We start from the raw sequence: 27,622 nt of genomic DNA, 5'->3' as shown, positions 1-27,622 counted from the left end.
CGAAAAACTCCCCAAATGGGGAAGAAGTCAGAGAAAATGAGGTCACGTGGTGCAAGTCCTTACATAAGCAGTGTTCAGCACAAGCAGATTCAGAGAGAGGGCAAATAAATGGTCACCAGGGGCCGAGGGTAAAGTGATGGGGAAATGTCTGCACAAAGGCTACCGGGAAAGTCTTTAAACCAGAGTGATGCTACACAGCATCATGAATACATAAACACTTCTGAACCATATGGGTGAAAATGGAGGAGTATACTATAAGATATTGACTATCATATATTAACTATCATATATCATTATCATATATATTAACTATCATATAGTATTATCATATATATTAACTATCATATAGTATACTCCTTGTCAATTTTAACTTGTCTTCTCTTGTCTCATCCTTCCCAACTATAGCAGACAATTTTGTTTTTTTTTGAGACAAGGTTTCTCTGTGTAGCCCTGGCTGTCCTGGAACTCACTCTGTAGACCAGGCCGGCCTCGAACTCAGAAATCCGCCTGCCTCTGCCTCCCAAGTGCTGGGATTAAAGGCGTGTGCCACCACCGCCCGGCTCGGACAATTTTTTAAATTAATATTTTATTTATTTACATTTGAATGTTGTCCCCCTTCTTGCTCCCCCCTCTCCTTCGTCTCTCTTGACAGATGTCAGTCTTTCAGGCTTTATCTCTGACGTTCCCGCGCGTTCTGAGAGCTTGCCCTGCAGTCTGGCCAGCCCGTGCTGATTTCACATGCCTAGCATTTTGCAGTGTGTGACGAGATCTTCCACATCAGGGCTGCTGCTGACTTAGATATTGATCAGCTAACAGCTGATTAAATGAAGCGTCATGAAGTAAAGCTGAAAAAACTTACTTATTTTTCAAATCTCTCGAAATGCCCATTAAGTGTCTTTTAAATGTTTAATAGAACAAAAATTCTAACTCTATTTTTCCAAATAAATTACATGGCAGATAACACATTAAAGGCCAGACAGAAACATGCATACAGGTACATGGGGACACACACACATACACACACATATATGAAAATAAGGACTTACCATTCTTGGAGCTCATGCATGTGCAGAAAGCGGTTCCGATACTCTCTTGGCAGCTCAAACTGGGAAGGTATGGGAAACATGGACTCATAGAAGTCCCTGAGGACAGCCTTCACTGTCCGGGCATCTTTATGGTTGTGGTCAATGTTGTCATTCAGACAAACGAACTTCCTGAAACAACAGGGAGTTAGCGGTCATCACACGCATGAGCCTGATCTAATAAGTAAGAAATCTGGGTTCCAAAACTATTTCAGTGCGCCAGCAACCCTAGCTGCCACACGCGCTGACATTGTTCCCTGGAGGAGGAGTGCTTTGTAAAATGTCCTTGCTAATGCCTTCCCAGTAAAACAAGAGAACTGGAGCAGATAATTCTGAAAGATCCATGCCACCGTGGGAATAAATAAATGATGTCCCTTCAGTGCAGCTACATGTCTGTGCTCAGTAAATGAGCTTGCTGGCTGCGCAGCTGGGGACACAAAGCGTAAGCGCCCAGTACAGGTGCTTTTGACCTGATCATGCTCAGGAGGAACCTTTTAAGAAATAGTGAGTGACAGCAGTGTACAAGCCCCCTGACTCCATTCACTCGGCTCTACAGCTGGTGCCACCCATCTCTTAGCAGTCTGGGCGAGGCCCTCCATGGGGAACCAACAACTGAACTCATGGCTCCTGCTTCTTTGCTCAAACCTAGCTGAAATACTACGTCCTTTAACTGGAAGCCTCTCTGACTACTCCAGACTAAATATGTCACTCCCATCTCTCTATGCCTGCTTGTTCCCTTTAATACTTTTAGAATTAAAAAAAATATATATAAAATCAATCAGAAAAAAAAAAAAGGGAATTCGTACCTGGGGTTTTTTCTGATGTCATCCAACTGGCCAACCACATGAGAAACATTGGTTCGTATCATCTTGAAAGCGATTTCTTCCTCTCCCATGATTTCAAACCTAATTGTCAAACATATTTCAATAGTTTAATAAATAGATGGAAACGGAAAACCACACTTCAGTAGGAAAAGCATTCCTGGGTATTTATTGGACTCAACATGAACAGAAATAAATACATCTTTTAAGATTACTAGAGGAACCTCTAGATGACTGCACAATTAACAAAACATCGTAGAAGCATAAACACGCTGGGCCTTTCTAACTATTAAACTGAACGAAGGCACGTTTACTCCTTACCTGTATTTGTTCTTGTCTTTATAGGCTTTGTGGATCTTGTCAGTTACTGGCTTACAGTTGGTGACAAGACTCTTAGTGACCGGAGGCTACGAGAGAACACAGTGGGTCAGACAGACATCAGGGCAAGCAAGACAGCAAGTGAGGCTGAGCTGAAGGGGCCACCGAGGGTCTACTGAGCTAAAGACATACTGAAGGGGAAACGGCTCAGGAGCCCAGCATCCCGTCCCCTTGGCTGCTGTCTTAGCCACGCTCTTGGGATACACCTAAGATATTCGAAGAGACAACGGGGCTGGCAGTCCAGGGTGCCGACCTTCCATCTTGAGGAGAAAGGGTGTATTGACAAACACAGGAAGAAAAACTAATTACCCATCTTTGGGCTAGTTAACTAATTATTTTTCTGTCTTCTTAGACAGCATCACCCTGTCTAAGAAGTCCCGACTGGCCTGGCACTGAGAAGACCCAGTTAAGCTGATATTAAACTCATGATTTTCCTGCTTTTGTCTCCGATGTGGAGGGAATGCAGGCCAAGGACCACCAGGTCTTGCTTATAACAGATGTTAAAAAACAAAACAAAAACAAAACAAAATGAACAAACAAACCCAAGTCAGTACCCTGTATATGCCTTTCACCGTATTAGCTTTGATAGAACTGGTATGTGGGGAAATTTTAAAAAGGAGTTATTATTTTAAAACTCTTCTGAGGATGTTCCTTGGCTGGTATAATGAGTTAGTTAATTCCATGTTTTAAAATGACTTTATTCTCTCAAGAGGAAGAAATGTCTAGGATTACACAAACATCCTTTCACTGATGAAGAACATCCCGTGAAGCAGCCTTTCTCTTAGAACAGGTGGTACAGATGGAAGCCACCTCGCAGGCACTGGGAACGGAACCCAGATGGATGGAAGGCGCCACGCAGGCACTGGGAACGGAACCCAGGTCCTCTATGAGAACAAAAGGTGCTCTTGACGACTGAGCCTACCCTAGTAATTTTTTAAAAAATAGAATTGTATTCTGATTTTGAAAGTTATTCATTGAACAAAATATAAAAAACAAAGGAAGATGCTAGTACTAAAAATCTGTGATTCAATATATCTTTTGAGGTACGTGTGTTTTGTGTATTTAAGTAGGGGATGGATGGTATTTGGGAATTTTTTTGATAATTCAACTCGTAAGTATGCTTCCCATTTCCCTCCTAATTAGCTGGTTTTTCTAAGCAGTTTTCCATATATCATACACACTACTTATAAAACCATGCTAAATACTGTATTCTACATGTCCTCCCATCAGTTCTGAGGTGCACACATCTCAGAAATGGAGCCATCTCTTACAGTTCACAATCTTCGGATTACTTTGGACAAGTGATGTTGCAATGGGTGGGTGGAACCCATTGCTGTTCCCCATAACACCCAGGAAGGGGCAGCAGTGCCCATCTGATATTTCTTGGGAGGGTTCTGGGGTCACCTGCTGCCACTGCTGCTCACCAGGAAGTCTGTTTATGGAATCTAAGTAGCCAGTCTAAACATTAGCTTTCACATCTGCAGAGCGGGGAGAGATTCTAAAGTAAGATGCAGTGTGTTACGTGTGCTGCTGATGCCTTGCCTCTCATTTTGATGAGCTCACAGGAAGGGAGGAGATGCACCTTATAAGGATTAACATGGAACTTACCAGGTTGGGGTCGTAGTATGCTTCCTGAGTCGGTGGGATGTTGTTGAGTTGAGTGATATTAGCGGGGAGCATTTTTGAGCAATTTATTAACATGTGTTCCAAACCTGTCAAATCCTAACAGAGCAAAATACAAACCTGTTATATACACCATAGATGAAACCGTGGCTTAAAAATAAATAGTATGTGTGTACAAGGAACGTTATACAGACTGAGCAGGTTGTATTTATGTGCACACACACACACACACACACACACACACACACACACACACCCCTAACGGCAATTAATGGGGAAAAGAGGGCATGAATCTAAAAAAGAACGACGAGGGAGGAACATGAGAGGAGTTGGAGGGTGGGAAGGCAACAGGGAAATGGTATAGTTATATTATAATCTCAAAAAGGAAAAGGAAAAATATAATAAAAAGTATGTGAGAGTCTAAAAAAATGGGTATTTTAAATGGTTCAAAAGCAATAAAATTCTTAAATATGAAACAGAAACATTTCAAAAGAGCAAAATGAGACTATACAACAATAACTATTTCATTCTCATCTAAAAGAACATGATGCTCGAGAGACGTATTTCCACAAGTGGCCCAGGGTCACAAGAGAGAATGCTGGGCAACAAATTCATGTTAGTATCTCTATGTATGAGTTTTGTATTCCTAAGGATCACGGAAGGACTCCAGTCAGTCACATCTGCAGGCCCTGAATGAACCTGTCACAAGGATCATGTGCAGGTTACCTACCGCCTGACTCTCCAGAGCCTCAGATAATAAATGACTAATCCCAGTGCAGTACCACAAAACACATTGCAAACATTATTTTAATTCTGGCTTTAATAAATGGATGAGTTACCAGTCTATACATTAAATATTCAGAACTCTCTTTACTTGAAATGCAGTAGAAAAAGAGGTAATATCAGAATTACATTTTTTTTCCTTGACACGTCACAAGCGTAAGGTTAAAACAATACTTTACCTGCAAGCTTAAAGGTAGGTCGTGAATTCTCGTGGCCAGTGTTCGGATTTCCCTATCAGACAAGACACCAGATTGGTCTGTGTCTACTTCATGAAAGACTTGGGAAATATTGAGGGGCTGAACTGCACTCATGAGGTAATAAAAGTAGGAGAAGGCAAACTGCATGTCCTCAGAGTGACGCACCTTGTGAAATGAAGTCTTGTCAAATTCTTCAGGGAACCTGTCCAAATATAACACAGAGAGCTCTGATCTTCATGTCTTATTTATATGGCACCTTTGACTCATCAGATATGAAGGCCATAGGCTCAGTGGGGCAAATATACAAATGCCAAGTACCCAGCCAGGCAACACAGGCACAACGAAGACTTACATATCTTGGAGTTCTTGCATAACGATCCTGTCAATCATGTGCGGCATGTGTGCAGGGACTTTCCTGGATGTGAATCCAAACTTGCTGTTGAGAATTTTATTGACGTATCGGAGGGAGTCTGCAAATGTATCTTTTAGTTGCCTCCCGGTATGTTTGCTGTCTGTAAAGTACGCCAACTGGGTCTTCAATGACTCTTCCTCCTGAAAGGAGAATTCCACAACTCAACCTTGTGTTTGGTCCAGAGTGGATTCTATTAACAAGCGATAAAGGCACCACCGTGCAGTGTTATAGAACATGATAACAACTGGTCCCTTATTAGGGAAGTCCTTGAAGATGAGGGAAGTTTATGCTGTCAGGCCTCTTTAAGAACCTTAGGCACTGGCTTGAGAGTAACAACAATGTGATAGGTCAGGTATGCATCAAAAACTAGTTGCAGAAAACATGACTTTAAAGCCAGTTTGGTGCAACATTTCAAAAAATTATTTACATACAAATTATATAGTGCCTCAGACAGCAAGCTATTTTGGCTGGTGACAAAGAGCATGTGTTTGAGTTTTGAATACGACTAAAAGAAATTGAGCTCACTGTATGATAAGCTCACGGTATGATAAAGACAAAACCAGTTAGGCAGAACTCAACAAAGAAAATTGGCAAAGAATTTGAACATATTTCAGTGGAAGAAATTTTTTGCTTCCCAAACAGAAGAAAATGTGAAGTAAAGACAAGAGTCAGCTCTGTCTCACATTCCTGTGCACGATGGGACTGGGAGGTGGTGCCACATTTTAGGACCCAAAGTTTTCAAGGATGAAACCTAGCAAGTCTACCAATGGAAATAAAAACTGAAGCATAAGATAAGCTGTATTGCTGGGTGGTGGTGGTGCACGCTTTTAATCCCAGCACTTGGGAGGCAGAGGCAGGCGGATTTCTGAGTTTGAGGCCAACCTGGTCTACAAAGTGAGTTCCAGGACAGCCACGGCTATACAGAGAAACCCTGTCTCAACCCCCCCCCCCCCCCTTACACAAAAAGATAAGTTGTATTGAGATGCGGTAGCTGTAAAATGCTGCAAACGTCCAGCTTTAGGAAGAACATAGGGGCTGCCAAGGGCTCCTTCCTCACAGGTGTCAGAGGCAGCCAGGGAACTCACAGATAGATAGAGTCACCACTGCAGTACAGAAACCATATAGCTGGCTGCTAATGCACCTAGAGAAACGACCGGAGGACGGCCCTTCATCCGTCTCAACGAGGGAGATTCAAGAGCTTCCCTTTCTATGGCAGATTTCCTACTGCTTAAAAATTGCACTGGTCTACAGCCAAACGTCTATACTTTCAGGAAAGGTAGATATGAACTTGCCACCCTCCACTCAATTACCAAGTGCCTAAAGTGCAAGGCAAAAAGATGTCTCCCAAAAGGGGCTGAGAGGAACAAGACACACAGGCCCCACTTCAACATCTTCTTCACTGTCCAGCCTTGACTGTACAGCTTTTCTTGGCCTGTCAACTCCAACCCGTCTATGGTGAGCTCACCAGGGCGGGTTCCTGGAAGCCTTCCCTAATGCCTTGGGCAAAGCTAAGGCCATCTCCCTTGGGACCCCCTTGTCCAATCTCAACAGATACCTTATGGCCACAATTATCAGCTTTAAGTCCCCCTCCTAGAGGCCTCTCAGTCTTCCTGAAGAGTGCCTGTGACTTGTGTTCCCCAGTGTTTAGCACTGAGGAGCACCTGGAGGAAAAATGACCCCATGTCATCGTGAAGACCGGAGATGACATGAGGCCTGTTGGTCTCATTGATGTTGGAAATGCTAACGAACTTATCTGAACCTCGGGTTTTCTCAGCAAGATGGTATCAGATCTACAGGTTAAGGAGAGACAGGATGTCAGCCCTGCTCTCCCCACCTGCCCAACCCTCACCGAAGCTAAAATCACGTTTTATGTGGCATGTATATTATTAGGGTTACTGGGGGAAAAATTCAGTGAAAGTCACTCAAGAAAAGCACTTAATTCCGTTGTGGTCTCAGGAAAATGCTAGATAAATGGTAGCCACTATTATGTAACCACTTAGAAAGTTATTTCTGTTCCAAGGCATGACAAAGAACAAGGCTAGCTCTAACTTACATCAAGAAGGTCTTGGAAATACTTTTTTTTCTCCCAGGGCAAAAAGCCTGGATAATTCTGCTGCAACCGTCTGCCAGGCACTAACTCCTTTACAGGTACAGCATTGCCTTCTGCCCTGTCACTCTCCTCTTCTTTTGGCAAGTGGCTTTCTGGGGGAACGATCAGCGGTGAAAGGTTCTCTTTGGACACAGTCACGCCTAGTGTAGGCTGGGCCAATCTTGCATTGGTCTCCAACACCGGGGGTGGATTCAAAGCGTGGTCACGGCCTTTCACGGTCACTGTCTCTGCTGGGGCAGTCCATCTCTCTGATCTGTGTTCACCAGCAAAGCCATGTGGACGTCTGTGAGAAGGGTTTTCCTGTGGGACCTCCAGGTTGCCTTTTGTTTCATCGGTCCTAGCTTGAGGTTTTATTTTAGTATCTAGTGAATTCCCCAGGAAAGACCTTAGCAGGGCTGACTTGGACAAGTTATATCCTTTCAGAGTGATGTCTCCACGTTCTAGTTGCAAATCCAAGTTGCTCAGCCTCACCTGGGCCTCTTTGGGAAGGAGTGAAATATTTACCCGGGGGATTTTCACCTCCTCTTGGAATCTCCCTGTTGCATTTACATCATGTCTCCTGATCTTGGGGAAGCGTTTCTCTTTGGGGACATCTTCAAAAGGGACGTCAGCCTGAGGAAGAGGTGTCACTGGGCTAACCAAACTTTCATAGGCCTTCTGGGTTGTAGAATTCAGTTTGGGCGCCTCCCTCGTGTCCACCTCTACTGCTATCTGGATCTTGAACTCTTCGTCGTTGGCGTTTTGAAGAGTGAGGTTAAAATAGATCGTGGTTGCGTTCATCCCACTGTGCATTATCAGGTGTATGGTTTTCCACTTGTTTGCAATGGACGCGTGGCGGATGATGGGGTTGTCGCTGTAGGTCCCTTCAACTCCTCTTCTGGCTATGTTTGCAAAGCTGAAATAAGACAGGTATTCACCTTTGGGGACAACATAGTGAGTCTGGTTTGGGAGAAGTGTTACTTTATACAATTCATGAAAATGATCTAGAGGAAAAAACACAAACATGGTTTCCTTTTAATTAGGCATTTTTACTCCCTGGCCTTAATTCTCTGGGGTCAAGTTCTTATTTTCTAAGGATAACTTTAAATTTACCTTAAAATGCTCACAAATTTTAATATGAGGTTTGGGTAATAATATGGCTCATGTTACCATTTGAAGTGACCACAGCAATTTACATGGAATGTTAGCCCTGACTTAGTACAAAGATGTGGTGTGACTTTTGTCAATAAACTTCAATGACTAGTTTCCAACTTTTTTCTTTTTGCCCCATTGAGAAGAATTACTTTAGAGAATGACAACCATCGAGTGTCACTTAAAGGGTGACAACCATAGAGGTATCTGTGTGTTTAGCTATTTGTCCCTAATGTTTTCACTGCAATAAACATACCTTGTCCACAGTCACCAGCATCAAACCCGCAGGATAAGACGTTACAGGCTTGGTCACAGAACTTGTCAGCCAGCCAGGAGTTTGCACATCCTTGGTTACAGTAAGAGATGGTGTTTATTCCTCCACCAAACTGCCAGTGCTGTCCAGCTCCAATATTCCCGGTACCCCCACCTCCTGCAACAAACCGGTTCCCTGCAGTATTACCTGGATGGAGGAGGAAAGGAGAGCCTTTGGAGGACTTCGAGCCATGAAAGAGGACCGCTCAGCTCATCATGTTTGTTAGACTGATAGATACATGAACTACAGCTACAAAGTCCCTTCCCCGCTCTTCAGGGGACACTGTCTGTGTCGTCAGAAAGTCCACAGAAGAAGTATCGGCTGGTAGAATACAGGCAGTGACAGCTAAGGCAAGATAGAAAAGCCGGTGTCTAGTCCAGGCTTATTGTTATCACATGTTGTTGTCACATGTTAACAGTTCTAGGTCTGCTCTGCTGTGTTCCCTCCCTGCCGCTGCTTGGGTTTTACACAAGTGCACCTGACAGAGACACAGCTTTGACATTTTGTTTCCTCTAATAATCAACACACTAACAAGCCCACTTGTCTTCTAGAACATCAGGATATAATATCTGTGCACACTCTCTTTCTCAGGGCCTCCCAAAATTCAAATGGGTAATAAGTAATGCTCTAGAATGTAGTGCTTTTTGAACTGAAAGCTAGTAAGTGAACACATTTTTAAAAGTGCTAACATCAAGTCCAAGGGTACATGCAGTTTGTGGGGGGTGGGGAAGCTGGGGGTGGGAGTGGGGTGGGGAGAGGTGGGGGAAGTGGGTGGAAGGGGGAAGTACTAAGTAGATAAACAGGATTTCTGATGTAACTTTGATCATTTCACAGTCTACTGCAGTTTCCCACTGAAAGTCACTGCCTTGGACTCCTGTAGAGCTGGCGAGAACGGTCCTTGGGTTCACATAATTAAGAGTATTCTAGATGCTTTAAGTAGTAACAAAAGAGATTTCCAAGGGCGGTGCCTACACCAGAGAAGTGCCTTCAACAATGGATCCCATGAACCAGTTGGGCCACACGGCGACCCCGACCAGGGATCTCTGGATCCTAGCATGTCAGTAGCATGTCAGTAGCAGGTGTTCCTAGGATTAAGGGTGAGAAGATGGACAGGTCCCAGCACATCCTCACCAGAGCAGTCTCCGCCATCCCAGTCACAGGCTGAGTTATTACAGGCCTTATCACAATAGCCGTCTTTAATCCAGGAGCCCGGGCAGCCCTCTGCACAGTTTGGCACAGGCCATGTCAAATAAACCTGTGACAAAATCGAAGAGAAACTACAGTAAGTTCTGACACTTTTTATTCTTCGATTAAAATTTAACTGTAAAATAGCCTGAAGAAAATTTGGTTTCCCACAGACTGGCTGCTGATATTCGGCACTGCCTCAGGTTGGCCGGTGCCCACTGGAGCATTAGGCCAGCTGAGCTGGCTGCTGATGGTCACTCATGACACTTATGGTGATTCATGGGAACATCTGCTTCAGGAACAAGCACTCGGCCATGGATTAGTGTTAATAACATGCCCCGACTTTGACATAAAATACCCAATGCCAGACTTACATGTGAGTATAAAACCATGCCAAAGGAGGAAGGGACTCTGTCACAGTCACTCTTTAGCTGTGACACTTACTAGTAACCCCTGTGTGCATTTATAAATATCTGGACTCAAGGCTGAGGGAAAGAGAAGATGATTCTAGGAGCTGTTATCGCCATGCGGAGGCCATGTTTAGACAAATTACCAATTACTCTAACATTCAGGGCTCCCAACATGAGTTGTGTGGTGCATGGTCACTTTATAAATAAAATCCATGAATGATAAACACACACCCTCCTTTTTCTTTTTTTCTTTTTTTTGTTCCTTTGCACACTACACTTATTCAGAATTTACTAAAAATCTAAACTGAAACTAGAGCTTGCCAATAGCTAAAAGAGTCTGGATCTATAGAAATCTGGGTCTGGAGCATTGTTCCTGGGCTGGTCCCACAGGGGAAAAAAAATCCAGTTCAATGCAGACAGGAGGTCAACCCATACCACCTGATTTAAACCTCCAGCTCCTGCCCCACTCTCCCGGCTATCCCCAACACAGCCGTGCATGTGCGTGCATACCTTGTTTGTTTTGTTTTGTTTCTTAAGACAGATTTCTGTATGGCCCTGGCTATCCTGGAACTCACTCTTTTAGACCAAGCTGGCCTTGAACTCACAGATCTGCCAACCTGGGATTAAAGGTGCCAGCACTACCAGTCTCACTTCCCCACTTCTTTAAGCACATTTTAAGCTAATTTTTCATGTTGGGCATTTTGCTGGCACTCTAGCTGCAAGTTTGTTGCAAACTGATTTTGTTATAGTGGAAAATACAAAGGGTCAAGGAGAAAAAAAATGGAATTCTGGTTATCTGAGACTAATTCTGGTTATCTGAGACCGTGGGAAAGCAATCTCTAAATGTAGTCCTCTTACCGCCTAACTGCTGACTTGGAAGTCAAAAATGCCTGCTTGTTAATACGCAAATACAGAAATATGCACATGGATTTCCTCATCTGCTACTGATTTTCTAGCTAGGCGCCCACCTATCTCTTCTTACCTTTTGACCTTTGGAGTGGCTGTAAAAATCGTCCGGCCAGACGTCCTTACCGAACATGACATCGTCATTTAGATAAATAAACTTCTGGGACAGCCCTTCGATGCGGTGAATGTGACTTTCAATAGCAGGGGAACTGAAAGTAGGCAAGTGGCTCAGATTTTGGAAAATGTCCTTTTAACAGAAAACACACACAGAGGGCAAAGGTGAGCTGCTTTGATTTGGTTGGGCATTCAGAAAGAGGGAAAAGAGGACACTGTTAATTCAGAAAGGAGGTAGAAAGGGGGAGGGCCACGACATCGTGAGATCACTGTACCACACTGAAAGCACAGACAGGAAACCGCAGCCTCGCCGTACGTGCAAAGTCACCCACCTGGTGGGTCACTATGGTCACTCGAGGGTTGTCAAGGTTCAGCCAGGATGGAATCTGCCCGTTGGTGACAATGAAAATATTCCGTACCCATGGCGCGTGTCTCTCGATAGATCGCAGCGAGTACCTCAGCTCTTCATTATCCTCAAAGCGGCTGGCAGACACGTCCTCATCCTGCTTGGACTGGGACATGGGAGAGGCAGTGGACACAGAAAGACTGAAGCAGCTACTCTAAAGGCCAGCTCGTCTTCATCCTTTGCCTGCTCTGCTCTCAGGGGGCTAAGTTTTAGGTCGAGCTGACACAAGCTGGAGCCATCTTAGAGGAGGGGACCTCAACTGGGGAAATGCTTTCATAAGATCGGGCTGTGGGCAAAACTGTTGAAATTAATCAATCAATCAATTACTTAATTAATTAATTAACTTCTTCCTTTTTAAATTTTTTTCTGTGTAGCCCTGGAAAGCTATCCTAGAATTTGTTCTGTAGACCAGGCTGGTCTCGAACTCCAATATTTGCTTGCCTCTGCCTCTAGAATGCTGGGATTAAAGGCATGTGCTATCTAGCCTGTCCAAAGCTTTACTTTATTTTTGTTTACATTTGTGAGTGACTGTGAGTGTATGTGTATGCGGGTGCCCTCGAAGGCCAGAGAGCTGTCAGATCCCTCGAAACCAGAGTCATAGGAGGTTAGAAACCATCCGATGTGGGTGCTGAAGGCAAAACTTGGGACCTCTGGAAGAGCAGCAAATGCTCTTTACAGCTGAGCCATCCCTTCAGCCTTGTTCCTCCCAATGAGCAGGGATAGAGAATGGAGGTTTGGAAAAGTTCTAGTCAGGTCACCTCTCAGTTAAGCCCTCCTCTTCCTTGCAATAAATGGACTTGTAAAATCTTAGCAGTCTAATTCTTCAGCCGACCGCTCCCCGAGCTGCGCGATTCTGGCAATGGCAGACACTCTGAGTCCTTGACCTGGGCTGAAGCAGCCTGTGCGCCTCACCTGGCTGATGGCACTCAGGTCCCACAGCAGATACGCAGGGCTGATGGTCAGTTCCTTCCCATCGATGGTCATGTTCTTCTTGGTCTGCTTGTTCAGCTCTTGGAAACCCTTGGGATTATTCAATTTCAGAAGAGCGACACTGGCCTCCGAGTACAGCCGCAACTGAGAGGTGACACAGAGACACATGGCTTCAATGAATAAACGCAGATTTACACTTATTTATTTATTCATTCATTGATTTATTTACTTATTTATTTCTGAAACAGGATTAGGCTGACCTTAAATTCCTGGCAATCCTTCTGCCTCAGCCTCCCAATGCTGAGATCATACAGGTGTGAGTCATCACACCCAGTCTCTAAACTTTTAATCTTGACACATAAAGACAGTTTCACAGGCCCCAAGTGTTACCCAGTTGAATGCAACAGGAAGGGGTGGAGGCCAGTGTGAACAAGACAGCTCAGGCGTCACAGCCACACCGCAGTGCCCACAAGAGACGCTAGATCTCCTGAGAGAGTGATGCTTTTATGAAATCCGTCTAATTTTTCAGAGCTGGCTTAAACTAAGGAGAAACCACCCCACCGAAGACAGAAACTCCTCCTGCTGCACTGGCGCCTCTCTCTTCTTAATCTATTGGGCAGAAATTAACACATGATCCTAACTCACTTCTTAAGCAGTTCCTGGTGGCCCCCCGAGCCAGAAGAGCAGTAGGATTCCATGTGTGGCCTTCCCTCCTTTCGTCATGCATGGTGTCAACTGCTTTATGTGGTTTTGTTTTGTTTAGTTTGCTTTTTTGAGACAGGGTCTCGTCTCGCTCTGTAGCCCAGGCTGGTCTTGAACTGTGGAACTTAAGAGATCGGCCTGCCATCGCTGTTAACTCTTAACCCCCAACAGTGTGCACACGGTCTCCTGCCTGGGCTCCTGTACCTTGACTGTCCTGGCACACATCAGGACCTTGAGAAGTCAGCCACCACAGCTGTCGTCCCTGCCTCCGTACTGGGGAATGGGAGGCGGTGTGCTTAGGTGCATTCCCACCGCTCCTTGCAAGACTCTGTGCCCCTTCCTTCCAGTTCACGGGTCCCCCACCACACCTCTAAGATCCCCCTAGAGCGAGGAAAACCAATTTCTAGAGTAAATAAACAGTACTGTAATATTATAATTTAATGTCAAACTTAAATGGGAAAATACCTGCATCCTAATGTCACCTACCAAAATTGTTTTTACCTTGGAAGTAAATGTTAAGCCTCACAGAAATAGCACTAAGCTACACCTTATGCCCCCCTTTGCTTTTATTTTTGAGACAGGATCTCACTGGGGTGCCTGGAGAGGCCTTGAATTTGCAATCCTCCTACCCCCTGCCTTCTGAGGCAGATTACAAGTCTGTGTTACATTTTAACTTGGTAATTATAGCATTTTCGCTACAATTTTTATCATTGACTGGCCATGTAATGGGCACCAGACACTGCCTTGGGCAATCATTGTACCAGCGTTAAAGTATAAATTGAGATCTGTACTGCTCTGAGCCTTAATGGATCATCCATCCAGGCTCGTGCTGTCACAGCAGAGCTGGCCTGTGAGATGCAGGGATGGATGGATGGGTGATGGCCAAGCAGGTCAGAATATGATTGGTTAGTGCAAACAGCCCACCCCACTCCCCCTAGCTTTGTGTTCCCATTCTATGAAAAGGTTGTACAATCTCCCTTCATGGATCCTGAACTGGCTGCCTCCCTGAGCTCGCAGAAAATAACGTTTTCATTTTTAAGCTTCTGTCTCTGAAGTAAGTTTTCTTGGCTTCTACTACAAACCCAACATCCCCTTTATCCTGCAAGCCATCTTATCAGCCCACACTAGCAATTGCCTAGGACTGGCTTCTAACTACATCATCAAAAATCAGAAAGAGATCCTCTCATAGTAACCACACAATAGGTGAAAGATAAGAAGTAAGGAACTTTAAAAGAGTATTTCAAAACATGAGATTTTCTGCCTCTATAGGAGGCAGGGATAACAAGCATGAAGTAGTCTCTGCTGTCCACTAGGTGGCAGCCTAATCCTGCAACTTTCATTACTTGTACTAGATGTATCTTGCTGGAAAGGGATCTAAGAGGTACCTTGATCCTGGATATTTATTTTATTTTATTTTATTTTATTTTATTTTATTTTATTTTATTTTTGTAGCAAATGCCATGTTTCTGTGGTTTCTGATGAAAGATGGAATTCTTAGCTGACACTCCTGATTGTCTGGTCACCAGTTCTGCAGAACTGGAACTGCAGGCTTCTCCGTATGCTATCATCTGTTTTGGGCAGTGCTAGGGACTCAGCCTGGGACTCTGGTATGGCTATACTGGCATCCACCCTACTGAGGTATATTCCTAGCCTCAAACATGTCTGAAATACCCCTAAACATGCTTCTACCATTTGCACTATTTCTAGGAAGAGAGAGAGAGAGACAGAGAGAGAGACAGAGAGACAGAGAGAGAGAGAGAGACCGCAGCTGAAAACCACTGAAGGCTGGGCAATGTTGCACATGCCTTTAACTCCAGCACCAGGCAGGGGCAGACAGAGCTCTGTGTGTCTGAGGCCAGCTCAGTTTGATTCTCAGGATCCACACACATGGTGGACAGAACTGACTCCTGAAAGTTGTCACCTCCACACATGCTCATTGTAGCATTTACATGGACACACACACACACACACACTGTAAGTAACAAAAGTTTCCTTATAATTGATTATCTATATCCTATATCTTTACATCTAGAGTCACGTAAAAATTTCTCAGCCAAAGGGGTTGTGAGTGGGAAGGTTAAGGAGGTTCTGATACAGAGAACAGAAGCCCGGATACTGCTACACATCTTGTGAGCATAGGACACATAGTGAGGTAGGACTGCCAGTATAGAATCGAGCAAACCCAAAGAATGCCCGAAGATTTCCTGTAAGACATACATCCCAACAGCTCTTTAAAAGCTCCCAGAACTCAAAAGATAGAACCTGTTTTTAAATTTGGCTGATTTGGTTTTCATGTTATTAGGACATCTTCTTAGGAGGTCTACTTATGCCATAGGGTTGAGGACTAAAGACTCACATCTGAGAAAGAGAAGGCACAGGCGGTTTCTGTGACAACTCCCACCCCACCCCCACAAAAGCCTCCACCTCCCAAAAAGTAAGAGCCCAGACAGGAAGCCATTGAAGAGAGCCCTGGAACAACTGTGACAGGGGTGCTAAAGTGTAGCTCTACACGGTGATGGCTTCCGGCAGGTGTGAACGTCAGGAAAAACTGACCCCGCTCCAGGGAGTAAATGGGCAGCACAAATTGGACCTGGTTGCTTTTTTCTGGGGCGCGGAGCAGGAGTAGGGGAGGGAAAGAGGTCACAACAGTGGGGTGAGGCAGACCTGGGAGGACTGGGAAGTGAGTGTGATCTTGGGGGGCATTATGTGAAATTCCAAATAAACAATAAAAATATGTTGGAAAAAAAAAAAAAGAAGTCCTTAGGATTAAAAACCCTCCTGCTACTGCTAACAGAAAAACAAACTGGCAGTGTTTAGTGAGTTAATAAGTCAAGGGTGCAAGGTTTTAAGATGTCCTGAAGGCTGTCCCAAAGCTAAAGCTAGTTCCATATTGTTGCTTCATCTGCTGACTATTTGTTCGAGAATAAAACAGAAGAGAAGGACAAGCATTAAAAGCCAAGTGCACGAGATATTTTCATGGAAGTCGCTGAAGGTGTCTTAGAAATAATAGTACAGGGCTAAGCATCCTTCATCTAAAATGCTGTGGACTATATGGGTCCTAATGTTAAGAGTTGCTTGTTTGTTTTGTTCAGTTTGTTTTTTGAGTCAGAGTCTTATGGCCTGGAATTTGCTATGGAGGCCTCAAGATCCCCATGCCTCTGCCTCCTGAGTGCTGGGATTAAAGGCAGGCTCCACTATGACATTGTGTCTATTTTGTTTCAGGACTAAACACACCCTTCATCCCACCACTCAGGAGGTAGAAAGATCTTACAGTTGAGGCTTAGCCTGGTCTATAGAACAAGTCCTATGCTAGCTAGGGCTACATAGTGAGACCCTATCTCATAAAAAATAGGAGAGGAGAGGAGAGGAGAGGAGAGGAGAGGAGAGGAGAGGAGAGGAGAGGAGAGGAGAGGAGAGGAGGGGAGAGGAGAGGAATAAAATATTTACATATATGTATGATGAACTATTTGGGGGATGAAACTCAAGCCTAAATATGAAATACCGTATACATAGAGCTCAAAGATAATTTAACACGTTTTAAATAACTCTGTACATGAAACACAGTTTCATATGAGAATACACACCTCATTTGACACTTGTGGTGTCATGCTGGCACTTAGGGTGTATGGAGCAATAGACAGGATCTTCGGATTAGAGGTGTTAACTGGCAGCACAACTTTTGGTGACCTTAAACAGGTCCAGGACAGATTTTTTTTTTTCTTTCAAGACAGGGTTTCTCTGTGTAGCCCTGGCTGTCCTGGAACTCACTCTGTAGACCAGGCTGGCCTCGAACTCAGAAATCTATCTGCCTCTGCCTCCCAAGGGCTGGGATTAAAGGCGTGCACCAACACTGCCCGGCTCCGGAATAGAATTCTGAGGGTGGAATACAGGTGAGTCGTTAGGCAACAGTACCTGTCCTTCCTACCTGATCACTAGGCTACCTAGCCTCCAGTGAATTAGCATCGAGTCTGAAAACACCCCCACGTCACTGAACCACATAGACCTTCCCTATTCCCACATATGCGCCGGCTGTTTTTCTGTGTCACTGTGCCACAATCCCTGACGGAGACGTCTTCAGGGAGGAATGGTTTACTTTGGTTCACTATTTGGAGCTGTCAATCACGGTGCAGACAGACCGATGGCAGGAACAGGAGATTTACCTGTTCACACCTCAGCAGACTAGGAGGCAGAAACAGACCAGGAAACAGGCCTGGCCTATAAACTTAGGGTGGCCTATAAGTTCCCTGGTGATGCACTTCAGCCAGTTAGGACCCAAAGGGTTTGCAACCACTCAAAATAGTGCCACCATCTGGGACTCGGGTGTTCAAACACAGGCACCTCTGGGGTACATTTCTATCCAAATCATAAGAGGACAACTCTGTGGCCGTCTGTTCAGTTATTCACGCGCTCCCAAATACCTTGTGTGTAAGTCCTGTCCTTCCAAACAGGATATAAATACCCGAGGGCAGGGCGTGTATCCCCCACTTCTGCATACCTGCACAGCAACCACCATCACTCAATTACAATTAATGTGAGCATTTCCTTGTGAGCTCTGGGCTGATTTCCCGAACGCTCCTCACACGTAAGGAATAGAACACAATCAAAGCCAAAGAAAATGGAAAAGCCCCACCGTAAATGAAAAATGTCTAAAACCACAGAAGGATGTGAGGTGAAGTGAAAATAAAGATGATAGGTAATTTATCAAGAGAGCAAGCCTGTATTTGTCACATCTAAAAACTCTACTGCTAAATCCGTAGGGAATGGGATGATAAGAAGACCCACCTTCAGGATTCTCAGAACAGAAAACCTGACAGGGGGTTGTGTGATGTACAGGGCGAGAGCGGTCACAAGGCTTGTAGGAATTCCGATCCTTTATCTTAGTAACACCTACTCTCTAGTCCCTGTCCTCCCCTCAGAGCTATAAAAGCACACTTTGACAGGACATACAACGGTGAGGGCTTATGCCTATATCAACTCACTGGGGGCGGATCACCACAGAATGGGCAGGCCTTCGCTCTGGTCCAAGGCCTGCATCCTGTGAGTGTCCTATAAGACCGGTGCTCAGCCCTTGTGTGGAGGTACAGAGGTGAACAGGAGAATGTTCTGAGCTGCAGCCTGTGGTGTCTGCTGGGCACGGCTGGGCCCTCCCTCCCTGTCTCCTGGACCACAGGCCTCAGCACAGTCCTGCTGGAAGAACACAGGAGCGTGGAGTGATTGAGCTGTTCCGGTTCCAACCCTCGGTGTCTTGTGGTCGTCCCTCTCATGTGTGGCACGTGCCTCGCTTGTCACACTAAACTGAGCAGACACTGTCACTGTAACTCCCCTCTGCACTGTTTATCTCCTCCTCCTGAGTCTTCCTTCTCGCTAACAGCTCGTTGACATACCAGCTGAGCATCTTTCAGATGCTCCAGGAACCAGTCCCACACTGGCCTCCCTTGGCCAGAGGCCCCTGGATAGGAAGAGCTTGCAGGACTGAACGTGCCCCTACTCTAAGGTGTGTGCCTCAGAAACACACCAGATCGTCTTCTTACTGTCCCAGCCCTCCCTGCCTTCAGGATAAGGGTTTTTCACTGAGCACAAGCGTACTGAGGACAGAGTGACATTGGTCTCATTAGTATAATGATGATCACATCAGGCAAGTTCTAGTTCAGTGGGTTCCAGGAACTTAATACAATCATTGCTGATTAAACTTTGTCATTTATTTATTTTTTATTTTGTGGTGTGGGAGTCTGTGCGTGTGCATGCGTGTGCATGTGGTGCATATGTGTGTGCATGTGTGTGAGGATGTATGAACACAAGAGCATGCATGTGAGAATCAGAGGGTAACTTGCAACCTTGCCTTGCCCATCTCCCCAGCCATCCCTAAGGAAGCCTGTGGCCTTTAGGAACTCCCCAGACACACTACCTACTTCCCAGCCCTCAACATTTTTTTCCAGGCTATTCTCAGAGCACTCCCTTCTCAACCCAGGAACAGTGGCTCTGTTGAGGACCCAGCTAAGGTGCAAAGCCCATTTAACTCCTACCTTGACTAAAACCCAGGCGTCCTTGGGCACTGCTATAGTGGAAGTGTTCATGTCCCAAGGAAATGTCTTAATTCCCTCTGTTCTCTCTCACATACTCCCTGGCATGCAGGAGGTATTTGATAAAAACCATCTAGAAAGACTGGGAACCGATGACAGGAACCACCCTTCTCAGAAGGTGTATAACAGAACCAGAAGGGGAAGAATGGAAGGGCCGGAGGCTGGGAAGTGGCTGCATAAAAGTATAGGGACCTGAGTTCTGGTCACCAGAACCCGTGTACGAGCCGAGCAGGCCTGTAAGCTCAGCGCTTGGTTGGGGAAAGGGAGACAGATTCCCTAGAGCTCATTGGTCAGGCAACCTGGCCAACCGCTGAGGCTGAGGCCAAACATTCCATAAGAGACTCCGGCTCATCAGGGGGAGAGTAACGAAGGAGGACACCTGACATCAACCTCTGGCCTCCCCATGCACCTACTCCTGTACACACATATACACACACTCTTGGGAGCAAGGGTTGCCCGCACTTTCCCCTAACAGACGCAGACTGGAAAAACTGAACTCAAATGCGCCCTCATCGGTTCCTACTGGGTCTCCATTTCTCCAAACTCAAGTCACCGCTACACCTTACACCCAGCTGCACACACCACACAGCAGCAGCTGGCAGAGCCTACCGCTGTTCAGAACTGTTATCTATGTCAGTACACACTGGTCACCAACAGGCATGTCAGGTGTTGACAGCACACAAGTGGGCCAACACAGCAGGATGTGAAAATATCCACACACAATTAAGACAAAATAAATTCCTAATTGCTTTTAAATTTTTGATTAATGTGGACTTACAGAAACAGAATCGGGAACACCATTCTTCCCACATAACGGGGATGAGTCGGCAATGGAAAGGACCGATGTAATTTATCGGTCATTCTGATGTTAGCGACTCAGCCAAAGCCAAATAAAGTTTGACTGAAACGAAAGCTAATCTGTCTATAGTTTCAACTGCTCAAATCAGTACTGAAAGTACCTCAGGGGAAGGAGGAAATGCGGCATCTATTTTAGGATAACTGAAGATTAACCACAAATACAACCCAAATACGGCTTCGTGCTATTCCGGTCCATACAAGTACTGCATGCTAACTGATTGCACTTCTGGAACTGTTTCTATGTCAGACGAAGAAAGGCTACAGGGGACAGCTGGGCACAGTGGCGAGTTCCTGGAGCACCAAGAAGAAGCAGAGGCAGGAAGGTTACAAAGTTTGAGGACAGTCTAGTCTACATAGCAAGTTGCCGGCCAGTCAGGATTACAGAGTGAGACCGCCCCAAACAAAAATGAGGATGAAGAAAAGAGGAGGAGGAAGAGGAGGAAGGGGAAACAAACTAAGGGACAAAGCTAGCTAGCTATGGGGAAGAAGGGAACCGAGAAAAAAACGACATCATTCACACAGCGGTTTTCTCACCGTAACACAAAGCACCTTAACCCATCGAAGCCAGGGAAGGAGGAAAAAGTTACAGGGATCTCTGGGTGGATGGAATGACTAATGCAAGAACTGAGAAAGAACTCGCTACTCCCTTTCCGCCACCCCCCACCTTCTCCAGCCCCTCACAAATTTTGTTAAATGGTAAAAACATGAGAGAGCCAGATTTCAACCATTCCAGAGGCAAGGACTGTACGCCTGCTCCTCTAAGACAAAAGAGGCTGTGTTCACCCCCACCCTCCACCCCCTAATGTGCTACAACAACGTGACGTAAGGTCATCAAGAAAACACCCACACGGCTGTCCCAGGCAGATGATTCAGAGAATAAGAAATGTTCGGGAAAAGGTCACCAGCCAACCAAAGTTGATCCTTAGAGAAAGAATGGTCAGGGCTGATGGCTAAGAAATACACTTATATCTTAAACACATTGGTGGCTGGATTTGCTATTAATCAGAATTTCATATTTTCAAACTTTATACATATCTACAACCCCTTATGAATGAAAGCTTTCATAGATGTGCATGTTAGAGTTCTAACTACTTCTACGACTTTCCCCAACACACCCACACATAGACATGTATCACAGACACACACATACAGAGACACACAAAAACACACACAACACACACAGAGTAAGAAAAATGTGAGTGATAAATTATAAAAATAGTAATTTCAGAGCTTAGTTTGAAGGTGCGAATCTGTAATACCAGCACTTGAGATGCTGAGGCAGGAGGATTGCTGGAAGCAGTGGGGGAGGCTCTTCCGCACAGATCTACTTCTGACAGCACACTGAGATGGGGCAGTTGCTCTTTGCCCTTTATGACTGTTGGCTAAACTTGCATGAAATAAGAGGTGCCATGCGGGTGGCTCCTTTTCTGTCTTACCAGCTTTATTTTAGAGGAAAGCTTTTCTGGCAGCTTTGTCTTCAGTTGACTCGTCTCCTTGAAGGTCGGTGGGAATCCACTCAGGAACGCCAAGCCTTGCATCAGCACTAAGCCAGGGGCTTCTTTGTCTGTTGTCTAGAACAAAGAGAAGATTCCACTCACCGTCCGTATCACGGAGCTGGGGGAAACTTACAGCGGAGAAGCTGGTGTGCTTCTGGCACAGGACTGCAGTCCCAGCATGCCTGAGGTGGAGGCGGGAAGACTGCAAGTTCAAGGCCAGCTGGGACTACACAGCAAGACCCGAGGTCTCTGTCACTCATACTTTTATTCTGGCCCAGTGCAAAAGAACAACTAGAGTTCAGAGGACATACCAAGTAGGCTCTCCAAACCATCTGTTTGCTGCCTCCCTTAAACGGTCCAGCATGGGCGTCTTCAACTACAATGAACAACACAAGAAGCATACATTTAATAAATAGATAAATGCTCATCTAGACTCTCTGGTAGAGCGCTATTCAGAACATCTTGGGAGCTAGTAATTAGCATAATACATGGGTTCAAGAAAGTAGTTAGGAAGCTAAAAGCCATCACGTTCAACAAAGGAGGCACACTGGAAAGCAGGGTACAAGTAAACATTAAACTCTATATTGCCAAGAGATGTATGCAGGCCACAGAAACCTGGAGTGCTCTGTAGAAACAGGCTAAGCTGCAAGGAAGAAGTGATGAGGGGGTGATAGGAAAATCTCAGATCTAAGCAAACCTGCATGAGAAGAGAAAACATGGTCAGACTACAGCATGACCTCTGGGATCGCCACTACTAGCAAGTAAGAGTGGCTGCACTTGAACAGGCAGAGGTATTTCCACAAGAGCAAGCAGCCCACACTCCTTTAAGAAATGGCTTTTCCACAATAAACGTCTTAGATTCATCAGGTGGAGCAGGGCTGGGCTGGTGGGCACTCAACTGCAGGAGAAGTATGAAAAAGAATGAACAGGGGACCCATCAAAGGTGCTGCTGACATCCAGGATGGATGGAGACAGAGGAATCACAGGGTGGGGGCTCTGATTCGGATGAGGGACAAATGAGGCAGGTCCTACAAACTGCAGCCTGGGGAGATGGACAGCCACCCTGGACGAGAGCCTCAAACATAACCTAGAAACAGAGCCGGGCCGGGCGGGGCTGTAGCTGACCAGAGAGGAGAGCACCTGCTTAGTGCACAAGGCCCTGGGAACGCTGAAGTGAAGGAAGTGGTAAAACAGGCGGGGGTGGTGTTCACTCTTGTAGCCTCAACACTCACAAAGCTGATGCAGGAAGACTGCCACGAGTTCAATACCAGCTTGTACACAGTGAACGCCAGACCAGCCAGGGCTGTACAGCAGTATCCGATCTCCAAAGACCACCACCTCGCCAACAACAACCCCACCCCTAAAAGCAGCAACACTGGCCATTAGGGGTGACTCTAACTTTTAAATACATTTATCATATAACTCTGTCTCCACAGATATAGAGGGCGATACCCTGGTAAGTTGGAGAATTATAATAGGTCTGGTATGTATAACATAACGTTCATGTAAAGTCCACAGAACGTCCTCACATCACCTTCCTGTTTCTAAGAGACACACAGGCTGAATACTCAGCAGGGGAGAGCATGGCCTGACCCATTCTGACTGAAGGATATGAATCACACAGCCATAGCCAATGCTTGAGAGCTTTGCTGTGGTTCTTGTCTCCAGGACACCATACCAAAGTTTTGAAAAGAAAAGGGAAGTGTCTGTGAAATGGGCAGACAAAGCTGACAGGGTTTTGTTTCTTTGTTTGCGACAGGTTTTCTCAGTGTAGCGCTGGCTGTCCTGGAATGCCCTCTGTAGACACAAAGATTCACCTGCCTCTACCTCTCCAGTGCTGGGACTTAAAGGTGTGCACCACCACAGGCCAATGGGATTTCTTATCCTAGATAACAGACTAACAACTCTCCAAATTTGTGGCTGCTTAGAGCAATGCATCAAATGTAGCAAAATGTAGCTTTTACAAAGGTACACTCTAAATGAGCACCACAGGCCAGTTCTACAAACAACCACAAGAGCTATTGACCAAGAAACCTAGGTGGGCTGGCCTTCAAAACGGGCCATACGCAAACACTCCCATCTTCCCACGCACTTCTGTCTGGGGCACAGTCACTCTGGCCTGGATTGTGTACTTTTTGTCCCTTCTCAGTTTATAGTGTCACTACGCACAGCAAACTAGTTAGTACGGAAAACGAGGCCAGGCGTGGTGGTGCACGCCTTTAATCCCAGCACTTGGGAGGCAGAGGCAGGCGGATTTCTGAGTTCGAGGCCAGCCTGGTCTACAGAGTGAGTTCCAGGACAGCCAGGACTATACAGAGAAACCCTATCTCGACAAAAACAAAACAACAACAACAACAAAAAAAAACCAAAACAAAAAACAAAACAAACAAAAAAAGGCAATTGCTCCAAAGACCCACTAACCCTCTATGGATTAAAACTCTGGCTTCCATGTGGCTACCACGCCCGCCCCTAGCCCCAATTCTCCACGCCCATCTTCTGCCTGCTTCCTCTCAATCATCTTCTCTAACACACAGCGGCCCCCTGCTCCTCAGACACAGCAGCCATGGTCCTGCTGTGGGAATGGCTTTTGCAATAGCTATTCTACCTCCCTGATAATTCTCTAGTCAGTCCTGTTGCTCCCCCCCCAACTTCTTCATCCTCTTCAGGAAGCCTGCACCACCACTCAGATTAGGATCTTTGTCCCCGTTCCTGACCACTGTGCCAATTTTTTCTCTGTGGCATTATGTTCTACAAAGTATGTAATTCACTTATTTGTTAATTATAGCTGGCCTTTTGCTACTTTGTGGGTTCTTCTGTCTTCCATCCTTTTCCACCCTTTAGACACTAGGTAGGAGACAAAGATTCCTGAATCTATTCTTTGTTTCTTCTTAGACCATGACTACTATCAAACAGCAACCCCCCTTCCCTCGCCCCTTGGAGCTCTAGCATTTATATGCCCTCTGAAGAGTCCCCAGAATTCCAAATGTCACACAATCACAGGAACTATCTGCAGCTGGCAAAATCACAGCCCTGCTAGAGCATGAGGCAAATCATAGCCAGCTGCTGTGGACAATCTGAAGCAGCTCCACATTCCACACCTGGGGTTAAAATGAAAACTTCTTATAATAGTTCTGTGTTTTAAAAGAAACTGAAATTCTTACTACAGAGAATTAAGGGCACAGCTAAACAGCAATACCAGGAACAGGAAGGAGTTTAAACCCATATGAAAAGCAAATACAGTTGGGCCAGTGGTGGCACACACCTTTAATCCCAGCACTCAGGAGGCAGAGGCAGGCAGATTTCTCAGTTCAAGGACAGCCGGAGCTACACAGAGAAACCCTGTCTCAAAAAAGCCTGCCCCCCCCAAAAAAAAAAAAAAAGAAAAAGAAAAAAAGAAAAGCAAATACAATATTACCAAAGTACTGTCTTCTAAAGGGGAGTGAAATCAGGATTTTCAGATTTGGCAGTTTGTGCTAGGTACAGAACTTTACACACTGAACAGCTCAGTGTCTGTTTCAGGTATCTATGAAGGAAACGAAGAGGGGAGGAACCCTAAGACCAGTGGCAACACAAAAGCAACTGACAGATGAGGTTAGTTATCAGTTTTTTTTGGGAAGAAGCAAAGACAAAAAAGTGGGGCTGGCAGGTATGATGTGGACAGAATGGTACTCTGTATCGTGGAAAGAACTTGCAAGCTTTCATGGTACCCAAGCAAAACCAACAGCGTCTCCAGGTAGAGATGCCCAATGCACAGGAAGACTGAGAGAGAAGAGAGACCAGAGCTGGGTCACACATGAGGCCTCAGCAGCTCATCTCAGTATGGGGACACAGAAGCTTCATGCTAGGAATGAATCCCATAGCTGCTGAGCAGATAGGCATGTCTCACAGTTCCGAGGCAGCAAGGCCAAGAACAGGGCACAGTTGGGCTCTAGGAAGGACTCGCTTTCCATTTGCAGTTAGGTAACATCTTATTAACTTCCCATGGGGAAGAGCTGGAGTCTCGAGTCTGTATTATACTATTGTTCTACTCAGGAAGGCTCAGCCTTCATGCCCTGATCACCTTCCAAAGTTCCTGTGTCCTGTGCCATCCCTCTGGGAGCTTGGATTTCACTGTGTGAAGTAGAAAGAAAACAAGCATTTCTGAGTATAGTGTGAACGGCCTGGTATGTTCTGAATAAAGTATGTGTTCTAGTATATTTTATGGCTTTTAAAAGTCTCCAAAATGACTTGGAGCCAGGAGGAGGTAGTTTTGGAGTACCAGATCGAAGGTTCTCATAGTGTCTGAGATACCGCACATGGTACGATGCGTTTGAAGGAAGGAAATGCTGTGTAGTCCTTTTCTGAGATGTCGACAGCTTACAACACAATATGATAATGGCTCTTTGGTGTTTCTCTGGACATTTTTAGCTTATCAAGCATTTCTCACAGAGTCATTTGTTTCATTCAGAATTTTATTATTCTGAACATCAATGATAACATGGTTTAAAAATGCACCCAGTGGGCATGGTGGGTCACACCTTTAATCTCAGCACTCAGGAGGTAGAGGCAGGTGGATCTCTGTGAGTTCAAGGTCAGTCTGGTCTATACAGTGAGCTCCAGGACAGCCAGGGCTATATAATAGAATGACCCTGACCCCAACAACAAAACCTCTAAAAATAATAATAAAAATAAAATAGACAGAGAGATAGCTCAGCAGTCAAGAGGACTTGTTGCTCTTCTGAAGGACCTGGGTTCAGATTCTAAGACCCACATGGCAGATCACAACTCTCTATAGCTCCAGTTCCAGAAGATCCAACAGCCTCATCCAGGCGTGAGGTATACATACCTCATCTGTGGAGACAAAACATTCATACACACAAAATAATAAATATTTCTTTAAAAAAAATAGGAAAATCCTCTCACCATCCTTAGTAGTGTCAAAAACGACAACGGAGACATTAGTAGACGGATTTTTTGGTTTCGCAACATTGAACATGTCGCTGGCAGCGTGGAAAGATGGATAAAGGGTTGGCAGATCCTTCAGGGTGCAGTTGGCTGGCAGGGGCGGGTCCAGAACAAGCATGGGCACCTTAATGCAGTGCGTCAGCAGACATTCCAGCTGCTTCTCACTGCAGAGACAAACAGCACTTCAGACAAGGGAGAGCTTGTGCCCACTGCTCAATGATGCAGGGTTTAAAACCCCATAGCCTATATAAAATCATACCTCACTAAATTCGTTACTCAAGAATGTGAAAAAGTTTTGTTAGTAAGGATGGAATAATAATAATTAATAATAATAATAACTGATAAAAAAACACATTTTAGATCCTGTTTTCAAACATCTAATGATTATAAGAGTACCAGGCACATATCATGTCTCCTACTTGGAAGGATAAGACAAGAGGACCAATTATAAATTCTAGGCGACTTTGGAACACATAGTGAAACCAGGTCTCAAAAAAAAAAAAAAAAAAAAAAAAAAGAGAAAGAGACAAAATAAGTTTGCCAGCAAAGTTTACTGACTCAAAAATCCATAAGAAATTGATTACTTCCATATTACCATTAAAAAATATATTTGTAGTCCATTGAAGGCTGTTGTTAGCATATTAGGATAGAGAGTCTGGATGTGACATGGTATTACCCTCCCCAACTAGACCAATATGAACTACACTGGACACTACACTGATACAATAATGTGGCTCTAAC

General features: G+C 45.1%; 1 protein-coding gene across 6 annotated transcripts in view; it reads right to left on the bottom strand.

The window, feature by feature from the left end:
- The window catches only part of Gnptab (N-acetylglucosamine-1-phosphate transferase, alpha and beta subunits), a 68,191-nt gene that overhangs the window by 5,887 nt on the left and 34,682 nt on the right, over positions 1-27,622 (bottom strand). For 2 of the 6 annotated variants that reach the window (NM_001004164.3, NM_001364707.1), the window contains 15 exons: positions 26,840-27,045; positions 22,249-22,313; positions 21,878-22,012; positions 12,784-12,945; positions 11,798-11,977; positions 11,428-11,598; positions 9,982-10,105; positions 8,794-8,997; positions 7,350-8,389; positions 5,237-5,436; positions 4,867-5,086; positions 3,890-4,003; positions 2,225-2,310; positions 1,889-1,987; positions 1,047-1,214 (listed from right to left, as the gene is read on the bottom strand). In NM_001004164.3, the coding sequence (NP_001004164.2) occupies positions 1,047-1,214; positions 1,889-1,987; positions 2,225-2,310; positions 3,890-4,003; positions 4,867-5,086; positions 5,237-5,436; positions 7,350-8,389; positions 8,794-8,997; positions 9,982-10,105; positions 11,428-11,598; positions 11,798-11,977; positions 12,784-12,945; positions 21,878-22,012; positions 22,249-22,313; positions 26,840-27,045 (3,174 nt within the window). Of the gene's footprint in view, positions 1-1,046; positions 1,215-1,888; positions 1,988-2,224; positions 2,311-3,889; positions 4,004-4,866; positions 5,087-5,236; positions 5,437-7,349; positions 8,390-8,793; positions 8,998-9,981; positions 10,106-11,427; positions 11,599-11,797; positions 11,978-12,783; positions 12,946-21,877; positions 22,013-22,248; positions 22,314-26,839; positions 27,046-27,622 lie in introns of those variants that run through there. The other 4 variants (XM_006513848.2, XM_006513850.3, XM_006513849.3 and 1 more) reach the window with 4 other exon arrangements.

This window comes from Mus musculus, chromosome 10, assembly GCF_000001635.26.
Source record: "Mus musculus strain C57BL/6J chromosome 10, GRCm38.p6 C57BL/6J".
NCBI lineage: Eukaryota > Metazoa > Chordata > Mammalia > Rodentia > Muridae > Mus > Mus musculus.
This window is presented reverse-complemented; position numbering and strand designations above follow the sequence as displayed.